We start from the raw sequence: 16,845 nt of genomic DNA on the forward strand, positions 1-16,845 counted from the left end.
ATATTTCTATATTCGACTGTGCCGAATCTTATATACCCTTCACCAAGTATGTTTTAAAAAACAGTTTTTATTTATTTTGAATCTCTGCACACATGTCACATATAACATACACACAAACAAATATAAACTGTAGCAGAAAGAAATATTAACCGTTGTACTGTAATACCACCGTCAAACTGTATTACGACCCTCAAACAAATATGAGCTGTATTACCAACATATTACTGCTTTATCTCCTTGTTTTTGTTATACCCTTCACCTTCGTGAGAACAGAACAGCAACCAAACATACAAAAAAAAATACACAGCTGAATAAAACCAAATACATCTTCACACGCACATGTACATCTTTGTCCAATTCACAGTGTTGTTGTTGCTTTTTTTAACAAAGCATGAAAAAATGTGGCTTTTTTGATAAAATTTTCACAGGTTGTCTCGGATTTTTGCTCATATCTCCGTTATTTATAGACCGATTTTGCTGATTTTAAATAGCGATCTTCTCGAAAGCATGTCTAACTGAATTATTAAAGATTCGAGTCTCGCCGATATTTTGGTACCTCTAAAAACTGATTTCAACAGACAGACGGACGGACAGACGGACATGGCTTAATCGACTCCGCTATCTACTTATATGGAACCAGAATATATATACTCTATAGGGTCGGAAAATTATATTATAGAAATTACAAACGGAATGACAAACTTATATATACACTTCTCACGAAGGTGAAGGGTATACAAACGAACGTAAAGTAGAGGAGAGTATAAAAGAAGAAGAAAATGTGCGTAAAATGTAAATTTATGCAGAACATCTTGTCTACAGCCGTGAAGACTGCAGTAAATGTTTATGGTTTTGTCTATAGAAGATAATAATGATGATGATGATGGCTCCATATATGAATTTTCTATTCCGCAAGCACTTTGTATAAAGTAGCATGCAAAATAGTTCACATTTTCCATGGCACACCGACGATCACCAACGATCGTCAGCAAATAAAAACTATAAATTAAATAATGATCGACCGAGTGCATCATCATTATCTTAGGAGGTATTACAACCACCAGCACCTATAGTTTTGCTACTTAAGAAATGAAGAACATAGAATTTTTATTCTTTTTTTTTTGTAAAGCAGTGTCTACAATAGTTTGTTGTTTGTTGTATTTGTTTTTTTTTCACATGATAATGGTCATGTTCATGAAGTGCTATAAATACGCTAATTCATGGTTATTACTCGGTGGGTAATAGTCAACATATTTATGGTTTTACTAAATCGCAAAAAAAAAAGAAAAAAGTAAGAGATGATCGGTCTTTGCTTAGGCTGCTTTAAGTCGAGATAAGTAAACAAAAGTTTAAATAGTGCAACGAGTAGTTTCAGAGAGGTGGTTGAGAAAAAGGGGGGAACAACAACAACTTCTTTAAAATTTAATTTTCAAAAAGATTTCAATTTTTTTACCAGCTTTTTATTTCTCTTGCCTATATTTATGCGGTTTTAAAGTTATCGATCATTAACGATCATTCCAAAAAAGTTTTTATACATTAAATTCTAATGATTATATTAAACAATATTCAGCTTGATGATCTTTATGATCATCATTCTTTATCCATAAGTAACTCTAATCGGGAATCGGACAAGGCAAATTAACTGACCAGACAACTTAAGGATCAGATCATCATCTTTATCATAATAGTTTAAAACATTTATACTTATCATTGATCTATATGGATCCTCTACAAAAAAATAATAAACGAAAGCTATTGTAGTTGAACTCTATTTTTTCACCCGTTGATTTCTAGGTTGCGCGAGTATTGTCGATCTATAGACTAGACATATGTACGTTTCGAATATATACGATATCCAAACAAAAAGTTTTATGGGAACTAAATGATCAACATCAAACAACTGAATGATCAACATCAAACTAAGTTCTTCCCTCTCCCCTCGAAAATTCACAATCGATAAACGAAAAATTGCATGAGAAAAAATATTGACTGAATGATCAACATCAAATTAGGTTCTCCCCTTCCCCAACAACAACAACAAAACTTTTCCAACCACTTCCCTGCCGGACACGATAAGATCGTGTCAAACATTAACACTTTTTTGTTGTTCCATACGCTTGAATACGTCTGCAAACAGAAGCGTAAGCAAATGAATGGTTAAATTATGGACAACAAATCAAGTGAAGCTAAAATTTTAACGACATTTAAAAGCGGTTTGGGGCACAGAAAAAGAAAAGATGAATGTGTTAATGAATGCAAAATTGACTGCATTTAAGTAACAGACAGCAAGCAAAGCAACCAGCAATATTAACACTGCAATACCACCATCATACATTGTTGCCTTTCTCTCGCACAATCACACCTAGAGCAGGGATGGGATTGTGAAGATATTTTTTGTAATTATTTTGAAAACTCTTGTATATTTATGATATTTATTAATATTAATATAAAATAAAAAAGTGATCTCGCAGACAAATGACTTACACAATTATAAATAGAGCAGGGTGATCTTCTAAACAAGTGATCTTGTAAATAACAAAATAGTACAAAAGTATTCATTAAGTAGGCATTCTTCAGTAACATTTAATTATCACAACTTTCCCTCCCTGCTTTTAAAAACAATATACAAAGATTAAGTCTTAATGATCATGATAATCATGATGTGATCATTCTTGTAAACTGTTGATTCACGCTGAGCTGGGTGCGAGAGTTATCCATATTCCAAGACTTGTTAAGTCAAATCAATAAAAGACAACAAGAATAAATATTGCTGGTTAAATGGATGATCCTAATAAATGTAAATGATCAATTGATCAATGAATTAGTATGTTTTTCTTCCAACACTGAGTGTGTGTGTGTAAATGTTGGAGAAAAATATATATATATATGTTTGCACTTTCTCATTGTTTTGTTTGTTGGTTACACTCTGACGTGATTTGACTGATTAACTTTTTTTTGTTAAGTTTAACAAAAGCCGCCATCTACCCATAAGAAGCATCGACAACGTTGTCATCATTATTAAACGCCGTCATTGTCGTGATCGGTCGCCGTCTCCAACGTTGCTGTTGCTGTCATCACTGTCGTCATTGTCTTTTCTTCTGCTGCGTTTTTTTTTACATGTTTTCATACATGGATTGTTTTATTAAATGTAAATAGTTGTTTAAGTGATAATAACAGCATTCGTCATTATTTCAGGCGTTTTGGCGTTTTTAGCCAATTGAATTTCAATTCACGAGTTTATTTAAAGCGGAAACCATTTGCCCATCCACACAACCATCCAACCCATTATTTAGGAAGTATAAGTAGCTACTGCTGCTGGTGGGGCAGCGTTTGACTGAACAAAATATTAATTCAGCACAAACAATGAAGAAAAATATGACTTTGCAGTAGAAATTTTTATAGAATTTATGCAAAAAAAATTTGAAGAGCCCAAGAGTAAGAGCCAGTGAAAAGATTTATGATGAGTATTGAAGATTGAAGTTAATAAACAATGATAGAAGTTTCCGTTGATTTTCTTTTTAAAATTATTATGTATTTTTAAATGGTTAGACTAGTCATGATGGTGTTTTTAGTTTTTTTTTAAGTTTTGAATCGTGATGTAAGGTTTTTCTTTTAGTAATTGAATTAGATCTTAATTGAATTATTTAGAATTAGTTAAATAAAGTCAAGACTTTTTAATAGTTTGATTTATGAACAACTTTAATTTAGATATTTTTTAACTTATTGACAAGTTACTAAAAAGCCGTATTCACACGAGTACACAATTAAGTGCCTGTTTACACAGGAAACATTTTTTCCTGAAACTCTTGATTCTGTGTGTGAGAGAGAAAGAGATAGTTGATGTTTCCTTCTCTTTCTCTCACACACAAAAATCAAACGATTGTGTACAAGAGTACAGATAGAATTGGCTAAACGCAATTTGTAAGACCTGGTTCACACTAGGAAACTTTTGATTTTGTGTGTGAGAGAAAATGATGGTTGATATTTCTTTCTCTTTTTCTCTCACACAAAATCAAAAGTTTCCCAAAAAAGTTTCCTAGTGTGAACCAGGTCTAATAAAACCATTTCACATTTTGAGAAAATACGGTTAGAAAATATGACATTCGTATTGCTCTCTCTATTTTTTGAAATGATTATAAAAACAAGAAAGTTGCATTAGATCAGGTATTTTTCTGTTAATACATACAAAAAAGTGAGACAGCTGTTTTTATCATACTTTGTTATTTTTTATATCAATCGGATAAACACAATAAATATAAATCGACGTTTATTCTATTTTTTGTTATACGAATGGAATTTCATTTTACTTTTTCATTAGACTTTACGTACGTAAAGTATGATCCAGAGATAAAAGCCGAGACGGCTCAAATCGGCGGCGGCTGGCCGCCTGTAATATTTTGCAAGCCGCGGTGCCACCGATTTCATCTTTGGACTTAAAAGCTAAGCCGACTTAAACGTAGCAAAAGATCCAATTCATGACATGTACATGTTTTGATAGTAGGATTTTAATAAAGTTTTGATTTATAGTCATAGGATCTTATTCGTAAACTTTTATCAAAATGTGTTCTATAAACCCTCGATTAATGTTTATGAATAAGGTAGATAAACTAAATTTTAACTTTTAGTTAAAAATCAATTGTCAAGTTATAATTTTAATACTAAAATTTAGCAAATGTGATCGTCAGAAATTTTAGGGCCGGGAAATATATATTAGGGAAGTATCTTTATTTGATAAATATTTAAGTCGTTTAATTCAACTTAATAATAAAAAATTCAATAATAGATTATTTAAACAATTAATTATTTATAAAAAATTTCTTCTCTTTTTTTTCTCTTATTACAAAATAATTTTTACAAATTTTTCTCTAAATTAAAAACAGATTTAAATAAATGTTTTATCAGATTAAAAGGTATGCTAATGGAGCAATTATAAAAATCCTAAAAAAACGGAATTATTTGCACTACAACTTAAATAAAAATGTAAATACACAATTAAATATTTATCATCATAATTTTAAAATTAAATTGTATATACATTTTTTTTAAATTTCTTTTAATTGTGTGTGAAGTTTTTTTTTTCATATTTTAGTTTCAATTTAAATAAAACGCATTATAAAACATCCGCTTCATTTTAATCAAACAAAATAAAAATAATAATAATTTCTTTTTTCCTTTATTTTAAATCAACCACCGTGATTTATGAAAATAGCAATAATAACAAAAAACACCATTTCCAAAAGTTAAATAAAAAATATTATCACACATCATATCAAAACGTCAAAACTTTCTGACATGGGAAAATATGAACATAATTTTTTAAAACATTATTTTTAAAAAATTTCTGTTGCTTTTCGGAAATGGTGTAATTTATATAAATGTCTCTCTTTCTATTTAAAGAATACTTTATTGACTTTATAAATATTCTGTTATTTACTGATCAACATCATCATCATCATACACAAATCAACACATAAGTATGATAATTATGATGATAAAGATCACAACTGTGATGATGACAATGACTATTTTAGAGACTCTATAGATACTACATGATGAGTCCATAATTCGCGATTGTGTTTATTTTATAGTTATAATTTGTTTTAACTGCTTTTTAATTGCGCCATTCTTTCTACATATATTATATTATGATTATTTTTGATTAATTGTCTAGTAGATTTTTTCTTTTTTATTATTTTAAGTTTTCCGTGTTTTCCGTTTTAAACTTTACATTTATTAATATTTTTTGTGTTTACTATTTTACAGGCAATAATCGTAATACACAGGGCGATGTGATTGATCGCAAGTCATATCAATGGTTGGGTGCAACAGTGGCAACCAGTCGTGATAACGATTTAGTTGTGGTGAGTATTGGCAGCAAGAATATGAATTTTGTAGTTCAACGATTTATTAATTAATTAATTAAGTTTTAGAATATTATCGTATTAGTTTTTGAAAAATTGGAAGATATTTCGAATTTTGTAAAAAATTATACTCTGCGGAGGGTGTTACTTTTATAGACTAAACTAAAGAAATACTAGACTATAGACTAGACTATAGACTAGACTATAGAATAAATTATAGACTAGACTATAGACTAGACTATAGACTAGACTAGACTATAGACTAGACTATAGACTAGACTATAGACTAGACTATAGACTAGACTATAGACTAGACTATAGACTAGACTATAGACTAGACTATAGACTAGACTATAGACTAGACTATAGACTAGACTATAGACTAGACTATAGACTAGACTATAGACTAGACTATAGACAAGACTATAGACTAGACTATAAACTAGACTATAGACTAAACTATAGACTAGACTTTCGACAAAACTATAGACTAGACTTTCGACAAACCTATAGACAAGACTATATACTATAGAGCAGAATATAGACTAGACTCAAAACTAGATTTTATATAGATGGACTAGACTATAGACAATAATATATACTATAAACTAGACCAGATTATAGACTAGACTTTAGGCTGTCCTAGAATATATACAAATTAAAAACAATAAAAAATAACTTTAAAATTTATTACACTCAATAAATACATTAATTAAATTTCATTGTGTGTCTTTATTAATACAATAAATTACCAGCTAGTTTATGACTAGAAAAACAAAACACAGTTGAGATCACCAACTTACAAAGTTAAAAAAACCCAATTTGTTCAATTAAATTGGAGCATTTACACAAAATATACAAACTAAACTAAAAACGACCATAAAATCAAGACAAGAAAGACTCCAAGTATTTTTATAACTTACGTTTATTTCCAATAAAACAAAAATAACCAAAAAAAAAACTCTTTTTTTCACAACCTGTGTGTCTGTATAATTGAAGGTCAGGTTAATAATAAAAATTAAACGAAAAAAATCGAACACAAAATCATTAAATTTATAACAAACTTAAAGAACTTTACAATTTGCCTTGATTAAAAAAAAAGACAACAACATAAAAATTGAAATGAAGCAAAAGTCAGCTGTTACGATGGCATGTCATGAAACCCTAATGACTGTGATAATGTTAACAATGATGACGAGATACTTGTCTCTTAATTGAGCTTTCATTACACGAGGCAAAAGAAATATAATAAAATTCACTATTGCCGGGATTTGAACGCCCTTCCCCACCTCCTTCTGCAGACATTTTAGCCAATATACTCCGGTGAAAATGAGAGCAAGTAAACAAAACCAATAGTTAAATCGTTAACAATTAAAAAAACATTTAAACTGCTTTAAGCAGTCGGGGGACACACCTTAATGTGGCAAGACACATACGCGTTGATTTGAAATAGTTTTTTTTGTCTGACAAACTGTCCGTCGTTTCTCACTGACCTGACATCAGTACGACTGCAAATGACCCAATAAGATTTAATATTTTTTCTTCCACTACAAAACAAACAATTTAATGTGGTTACAATGATTTTGTTTTACTTTCTTTTTCTTTACTATTTTTTTTATTTTTTAGATTCTTAATGAAAAGTGAAAACAATGTTTTCCTCTTTGGTTACACACACACATTCACTCATTGCTATGATTACAACATTTACCAGTCATAACTTAAGCCCCTAAATACTTTTCAATAGTCTTATATCCAAACATACGTGCTATAAGCTTTACTTGTGTGTTAATCCCTCAACTCCCACCTTTTACTCGAACATGCCTTTAAAAGCGTTAAAATTGGTTTTCAATCAGCCCACCCACCCAGTAATTGTTTAAGAAATTTTTATAAAACAACAAAGTAGACTAGAAAAGCCCACCTAGAAAATCTATTTAGCTCATGGTTGTTGTGATTTAATCGTTAAACTTTAAGAAAATATGTATTTAATATTCTATTCTTTTTAAGAAATTGAAAGTTATGAATGATTTAATGTAATATTTTTTAAGAGTTTTTAAATATAAAGTTAAATGTAGCATACAGTTTGGAATATGGAATAGTAATGTCTATACTTGATTATATTCTATAGTCTGGACTATAGTCTAGTCTGTAATGAGGGCTATAGTCTAGGCTATAAACTGGACTTTCGTCTAGACACCATACATACACAGATACATGGATCATAGACTATATTATAGTCTTATCTGTACTTCAGAGTAAATACCAATGTGTAGCTTGAACTAAAGCCTAGTCAACAGCCATTACTTCAATTTCGACTATAGTGTATTATAGCCAAGTATATAGTACGGCCTAAAGTCTAGTCCATAGACTCTACTACCGTTTAGTCCATATTCTGTACTATCATCTAAAGTATATTTTGAACTAAGACCGAAGACTGGACCGTAGTCTAGTCTTAGTATATTCTATAGTGTGAACAACAGTTCATATTGTGGTTTATAGTGTAGTTTATGGTCTTGATTACCGCCCATTTTCTAGTCTATTCTATATTCCAGTCTTTGAACTAGACGATAGTCAAGTCTATAGCATAGTTTATAGTTTGGTGTATAGTCAGGTCTATAGTTTGGACTATATCCTAGTCTATAGTATTGTCTACAGTTAAGTCAGTTGTCTGGTATAAGTTAAGCCTGTAATCTAGTCTAAAATCTAATCTATTTGATTTAGTTTTTCGTCTAGTCGTTCAGTTTTGAGTTTAGTCTATAGTAGTCAGTAGTCTACTCTATAGCCCGGATTATAGTCTTGTTTACTGTCCGTACTATAGTCTATTTAATTGTCAATTACAGTCTGTATGTAGCATGAACTATAATCTAGTCTAGTATATATACTGGACTATAGTCTATATTCATGTTTATAGTTCAATGGTATGTACTTTTGTCCATTTTCTTTCCTATTATATATTCTATTCAATGGTTTAGACTACGGTCTGGTCCGTAGTCAAGTTTATAGCCGAGTATATAGGTTGGTCTATAGTTTACTCTTTAGACTAGTCTACAATCCAAGTCAAGTCATTATCTAGGATATAGTCCAATCTATAGTCTAGTATTTAGTCTAGTTATAAGTCCATTCTATAGTTCAGTCTATAGACCAGTCTTTAGTCAAGTCTATTGTTGAGGATATAGTCATGTCTTTAGTCTATTCTATGGCCCAATCTATTGTCAAGTCTATAGTCCAGTATATAGTCTAGTCAATGTTCTAGGTTAGTTTTAGTATAATATTTAGTATGGTCTATAGTCTAATCTATTTTTCTTTGAAATTGTTAAATTAAATTGTTATTGTGTCACAGTTTTCTTTAACAAAAATCTTCAATTTTCTTTTAAATTAATCTCTGTAGACCAGTGTTTAATTTAAATTTTTGTAATAAATATTTTGTTTATTTAGTTTTTGTGTATTTAACATTATAAATGTTCATTTTGTTGATGTGGTTTTTTTAAAAATTTATGTTTTGTTCCGCCTTATTGTGTCATTCAAACGTCACACAGCAGGCTGTCAAACTTCATCAAATGTCATAAGTTTTGTTGTATTGTTGTATGGCATGTGTTTTCAAATCCAAAACAAAAAGTCATATTTACCACAAAAGACAACAAATAGATGATGGAGGTATGTACATGCAGCCAAAAAGAGATTTAAATTAAAAAGTCATGGGAAGGGGGCCGGGCGCTTAAGGAAAATTTGGTGACTTTTAAAAAAAAGTTTTTAAAATGATGAAAATATTGCTCTAACCAAAAACAGGTGTTGGTAGTCATAATTTATAAAATTTTAAGCGTTTTAACATTTGATCATACGCGATTAAAACAAACATTTTTAAGATTTTTATTATTTCAAAAATATTTATTAATTTAACACTTTTATTTGGACACAAAATGTAAGAAGAGTCATAATAAACATATGGCAGCTTAAAAAAACCAAAACAGCAGATGCCAAAAATGAGTTGCCATAAAAAAACAAAACTTGCAACAATCTTTTTTTTTGAAAAAAGTGCCATTTAACAAATAACGCTAAAAGAGAAAAACTTAATAACAATATCAAATGACACCATCTTAAATAAAATCTAAAAACAATTTAATATAAAAAACTAAATACATTTATTGGCTTTTTCTTTAACAAAAATAAGACAATACAAAAATTTATAAAAGAAAAAAAAAAATAATCTAAACCAAACGTGTTGACTTTTGACCCCTTCAGACAAAAAAACAACACTCCTTTATAGAGAAGTTAAGACAGGCTTCAATGGAAGACAATAACAAGCCGCTAATGGATTAATATGATCAGAGATGACTGGTCACCATAAACTACAACAGGGGAGGAATAACAAGTCATGCAACACAATGACAAGAAAAAAAATGACAACAGAATTCAAAGGAAAAAAAACAAAATCAATAAAAGAAATATTTAAATTTTATGTGGCAAATTCAAATCCTTATATGGAGCTGCTGCACAAAAGCAGGAAGGCAAACAACTAACGTTAAAATTAACGTTGATGTGACAACGTGACATGACAATTTTCTTTGAAAAACATATGAAAGTTTGCCGACTGCTAGGAATGAAAATACGATTTTCAAAATTAAATCTGATCTTTTAGAACAAAAATGTCAATTGAATGCAAAAATTAAAACATCATTGGTGAAAAAAAAGAATTTTTATTTATTTTTATATTCAAAAAGTGTTAACTTTAACTTGGGTGAAAAAAAAAGAATTTTTATTTATTTTTATATGCAAAAAGTGTTAATTTAAACTTGGGTTAAATGATGAAGTATAAATTAGTTAAACATATTATAGAAAGTAAGTTATTTATTAGTTTAAACAGAAATATAGACATTTTAAAGTTAGCCTTTTTTGAATATAATATTTTTTTTTTGGTTAAGTTTGATAATATTTCTGTAATAGTTTTTTTCTTAATGTCAACAGAAAATCGATTTATTTAATATTTAATGCAGTTAAAAATTCATAGCAATTCAATGTAATTTTTGTTTTGGTTAAGCTACAGTAGAGGGAAAAAGTTTAGCACACATGATACATTGAAGTCATTTTCATTTGCCCCTAGCTGCCAATGTATCTTTCGCACAATCTTTACAAAGGCAGGCAGCCAACCAGACGGACGGATTTGTCTCAGAAAAAGACTCTAAGTCGATTGGTATTCTTGAGGCAGAGGACGAATATCGGTTTAGATGTGCTTTTCCTACTTGTTCTTCAAAGACTTTGTGGCTTTTATGAAAAAAAAATTAGAAAAATTTACACTGAGCCGACAATTTAGCCGCCACCGATATTTTCTACAATAAGCCGCCGACATAAAATAGTTGAGCCGCCGCCGCCGCCGCCGATCATTTTGCATCAACTTGTATTTCTTTTTATAAGCTGCTATTTTTTAACTCCCTCACTGTTCGTAAACCAAATATCTTTAATTCTTGTGATTGTTTTCATGGCTTTATATTGTAGGTGCATAACGAAAATGTTTGTTTTCAATAAAACGATATTTATACACAAACTTTGTCTTCTCTACTGAATCGGTTGCCAGAATAAACTACAATAAATGATCTTCAACGTTAAGCTATTGTATTATTGCCAGACATGGAAATATTAAAATTATAAAACTTTTAGCATATTTTTTAGTGTCTGCTACTGATAATTTAACTAACTTGGAAGTATTTTAGTAATGTCTCTAATATAATCTGCTATATAAGTTCGCATTTTAATGATGCACGATCCACTCATATATTTACCTTGAAAATATGTTTCAAATACATTTCTATCCAAAGGTATGTATCTTCTAAAATCGAGATTATTATCTAGGAATTTAAGTTTAAGATCTTTTCAAAAACATAAATCAATTATCCATACCTGACCTGTTATTACAATGATTGTAGATGCTGTTGTTATTATTGTTGCTGGATCTGGTTACGTTTTTAAGCTCTCCATTTAAAAACTGACAATGATGACAAGAATATCTACGCCAACCACAACATCAACAGCAACAACAACACCACCAATAACCGAGCAACAACGATAACAATGATATGCCCCTAGATCACAGGTTCCTTGTTTTTTTACAGCTTATGCTGTAGTAGTTGCGAATTGCAAAATACTTGTGTATAAATATATTTATTTTGGTGGGTTCACAATTGAATTTTTGTGCAAGTACATACGATATTTGCAGTAGATTTGTAGTTTTTTTTTTTTTGTGAATTGTTTAAGTATGTTTTTTTTCCACTTCGATACGAACGATTATTTACCAAAAATGGTCAATATGACCATTTAAAATATAAAAAAAAAACAAAATATATAAGTCGAGATAAAAAACAAACAAAAAATTGAATGAATTGTAAGAAAATTGTTTAAAAAGATTTTTAACAGTTGTTTTTTTAAACGGTTTTGGGAGGATTTGTTGTAAGAGAAAAAAAATCATTTTAGTCGTGTGTTTTTATTTTGGCAGATTTTTCTACTTGTTGTAAATCATGTTTTAAGTTAAGAGGTTAGGGTTTGCGAGATAAACTTTTAATTTATTTAGCAAAGAAGCAGAATAAACTATAGATAATACTTCAGACTAGAAACTAGACTATAGATTAAAATATAGACTAAAATGTGGACTAGACTATAGACTAGACTATAGACTAGACTATAGACTAGACTATAGACTAGACTATAGACTAGACTATAGACTAGACTATAGACTAGACTATAGACTAGACTATAGACTAGACTATAGACTAGACTATAGACTAGACTATAGACTAGACTATAGACTAGACTATAGACTAGACTATAGACTAGACTATAGACTAGACTATAGACTAGACTATAGACTAGACTATAGACTAGACTATACTGGAGACTTCTTAATTTATAATAAGAATCTGCAGACTAGAACTTTGTAAACAAATCTAAATTTTGACAAACCCTATTATTGCAAACACTTTAAAATCTAAGTTAAAATACGAATAAGTTATTTACTTTCAAAGTTAAGAAGTTTTTTTTTTTTTTTTGTTGGACGATGGCAGATTTTCGTTGTATTATAAATAAATTTGAAATTCAAAATAAATTCTCAAAGGCAACCAAACAACAATCATCATACACAACCATTGTTCTAAGATATCTTTAAATATATTTCAAAACAACTTTAAGAGAAAAAGACAAAAAAAAACTAAATAAAATAAGATAAAGGAATTCTTTTTATGTATAAATTTGTAAAAGTAATTGTTTTATGAGCCAAACAACATTCATACCAAAAAAAGAAAACTTAAACATTCACCTGATGATACAAACAGAAAAAAGTAGAGGGATCATGAGGATTTAACTGGGCATCATCCAGTGTGTTTGCACTATAGAGTTGATGAAATAAAAGACGGAAAATAAACACACACAAAAAAATATATATTAAGTCTTTTTGTCTGAATTTCAACGCTTTTTATCTACTGCAGTGTGTGATGGACAACTAAATGCCTGGCTGCCCGGCCTTAAAGTGACCATATTTGGTTGACAGGTTGCCTTCGTCATACATATAAAATGTACATTGATGATGTCTGTTTGTATAAATTTTTTGATTTTTTTTCTTGTTTTTTTTTTTTCACGGAAAGTCCATGAGTTACCTTACGTACGCAGGCAACCATTTATCCAACCATCCATCTATCTATCTATTGAATATATCCACCATGTATTCAGCAGCAATTCATGGCATGAATCATTTTTATTTCAGTCGTATCTTTTTCTCTTTATGATTTCAATTGATGTGATCATGTATGATTTTTTTGTTTTATTAAAAAAAAAATATTTTATTTATTGTTTTTGGTAGTTTTTATAAAATATTTTATTGTTGTGGACTTTTATTAACATGGTTTTAAATTTTTTTGTGTTTTTTTTCTTCATTTTTTTTCAATTGTGATTTTATTTATTTATTTATGTTTGAAATATTTTTATTTGAATTTTTTTATTTTATGCTTATTTTTTACAGGCTTGTGCTCCACGTTATGTTTTCCATACCATAACACCAAAAAAGAATTTACGCTGGGATCCCATTGGTACGTGTTTTACCACAAGAAACTTTACGCATTTCAATGAAGTCTCACCATGTCGTACAAGTAAGTTAAACAATTTTACTTTTCTATGTAAATTTATATTTTATAAATAAAACTATATTTATTTAAATTATGTGTAAATAAATTTTGAAAAGCATTAAAAAAGTTTTCAAAAATATCCACAAAATATCGATATTGTCTTAAAATCAGTAACCATCATATTTTTTTGACACATTTCCATAGAAAATGAAATGACAGCGACGCCTGTCGCTTAAATTGTAGTTCTTAAAGATTGTTTTTGAAAAAAGAAATAAATCTAAATGTAAATGTTATTTTAAAAAAAAGTATTGTCGATTTTGTGAAAAAGTACTTGGGTAGTTTTCGATATTCCAGGAATTACGGAATTCCGAGAATTGTAAGGAATTGAATATTGAATCTTTCTTAATAATATCCATGACCAAAATCTTGTTATATATCAATATTAATATGATCATTGAATTAATTTTAGAAAGGGGACCTCTTACGCAGACTCGGGTCAATTATGGTCCAAATTCTTTAGAACTCGAAAGAATGACTAATTACTCAAATTACATAATTTTTTGTTGGATTTTGATTTTAAAACGATTTATTAACCAAAAAAGTGATTTATTCTACAAAGAATTACTTATATGGGAGGTAGGACTCATTAACTATGGACCGATTCTTAGGAGAATTGGAATTAGATTTTGGCGCATAAAAGTCTTGTTTATGTTATTGGGCCCTCTTATATGGGGCCTACTAGGTTAAAAGTAGCTTTTTAATACTTCTCAGTTTGACAGACGGACATTGTCAAGTATGAAGGGTCTCAGACCAAGATTTCGATGTACTACAAACGGAATATATAAAACAAATGTTTAGTAATTTCCAGGAAATTTCCTGAAGTCGAGACTGCTATAATTGGGACTTCTTAATTTTTTTCGGATAAAACACAGTGTCAAACGGGTTGTACTATAAAAATATGTAGCCTACTAGCGCTTCTCATTTTGACCCTATCAAAATTTTATCAGACAAACTGACATGGCTAGATCCTCTTAGTTTTGAAGGGCCCAATTCAACATTTCAATGTATTACAAACGGAATATATAATATTAATGTCTAAAAATTTCCGGGAAATAAAGAGTCAGTCAGATTTTACTAAACAAATCTGACCTATTTGTCAGCGATTTTAGTTGATATTATTCTCGAAACTACGACCGATATTCAATTGTTGCAAAAAGTTTTTAAAGGGCGTGATAATATCTTAGTGGAACATAACATTCTGGAAATCTCTATTATTGAGCAATCAATTAGTTTTGATTCTAAGTTATCAGTAGTTCAAACTAAATTAATATGACGATAGAAAGTATCGGTTTGACTAAAGGGAGTTTAAAAGATCCAGATCAAAATGGACAGATGTTAACCATTTTCAATAGGCTTCATAGACGATCATGTGCCAAATTCCATTGAACTATCTCCAAAATTGCGACATATAGCTTGGTTTACAAGACCTATTCGTGGGTTCAGTTGTATGGGGGCTAGGTGAAATAACGGACCGATGTTGAATATTTTCAATAGGCTTTGTCCCTAGGACAATAGAAGATCATGTACCAAATTTCTTTATTAAACTAGAATTCATGTCGTTTTTACTTATTCAAAAACTACAGTCATGGAACTAATTTTGTGTAACTTTACTTTCCTCTAGGGAAATATAACTTTGACTTCATAAAACATTTTTTTTAGCAAAAAAAACTTTCAGAAACTCTGATGCCTTAAAGGATTGCCAATACTACTATTAAGACACAGCAACAATTTGTTTTTAATGTTTCACATAATTTTCTCAACCAACAACGTTAATGTTTTTTTTTTTTTTTGTTGCCAACATCTCTAAACGTTTAACATTTAAAATATTTTCTTAAGAGAAATAGAATTTTAAACAAATAAATTCCAAATTGAATAGCAATTTGTTAATCATTCCATATGCGTGCCTTCACTTGTGACCATAAAAGGATAATTGTTCTCTATGGAATTAAAACATTTACTAAATAAAAAGACCAACAACAACGACATACAAAAAATCTATACAAAATTAAAAAGTGTTGCCGTAGTGTTTAGGGAAACCAGCTTATAAGAATATAGCTATTGTCAAGGGTTAAACTGAAAAGTCCTTCTAAAAAAAACAGCAGCAATAACAGAGTTAAAAACACACACACACTTACTCATACAAATACTACGCTCTGCTGCTGCTACCTATTTTTACAATGATCGTGCGCCAGATCAAATTAAACGATAACAATTTGTCTCTGAAGTGTTTCAATTTAAACATTTGCCCAGTCAAGTAAACCGCATTAATGTTGAAAAAAAACTTTTTTTATATGTTTATAAAAAAAACATACAGCAACAACAACTAAAACCTCAAATGGACAGAAAATAAAAGAGAATAAGAAAAAAATATGTCATACCAAATTCAGTTTTAGAATTGTTTTAAAGGTTTTTTATTTGACTGTTTTTTTTTGCCAGCGGATTGTACAGTATTTGTCGCTGTTGTACGTAGGTACAGACCTAACCGCAAGTAACAAGTACAACAAACAACAACATGCAATATACTGAAATTATTGTTGTTGCTTTGAATTGCTTGACAAAACAACAGCAGCAACGAAATGAAGAGCAAAAAATTAGTTTTAACAGGGGAAGGTTAGTGTCAGAAACGGTGACAACAGATGTTTGCGAAGAGATCAGTTAAGGAGAACACTTAAACAAAGTTAAAGTTTATATTTAAACCTGGTTTAAACTTCGTTTACCTAAATGTAGTTTAAAGGAAAGACCGATTGTATGGATGTAAGACGATAAAGGAGTTAACTGCAGATTTATGAAGATTAAAGCAGGGTAGAACCCCTGTCTAATAGTAA

General features: G+C 29.6%; 1 protein-coding gene across 2 annotated transcripts in view; it reads left to right on the forward strand.

The window, feature by feature from the left end:
• Window positions 1-16,845, forward strand: part of LOC111675669 (integrin alpha-PS2) — a 62,420-nt gene that overhangs the window by 30,588 nt on the left and 14,987 nt on the right. For both annotated transcript variants that reach the window (XM_046945466.1, XM_046945467.1), the window contains exons 3-4: window positions 5,764-5,861; window positions 13,858-13,984. In XM_046945466.1, the coding sequence (XP_046801422.1) occupies window positions 5,764-5,861; window positions 13,858-13,984 (225 nt within the window). The remainder of the gene's footprint in view (window positions 1-5,763; window positions 5,862-13,857; window positions 13,985-16,845) is intronic.

The sequence above is a fragment of the Lucilia cuprina genome, chromosome 3 (genome assembly GCF_022045245.1).
Source record: "Lucilia cuprina isolate Lc7/37 chromosome 3, ASM2204524v1, whole genome shotgun sequence".
Lineage (NCBI taxonomy): Eukaryota > Metazoa > Arthropoda > Insecta > Diptera > Calliphoridae > Lucilia > Lucilia cuprina.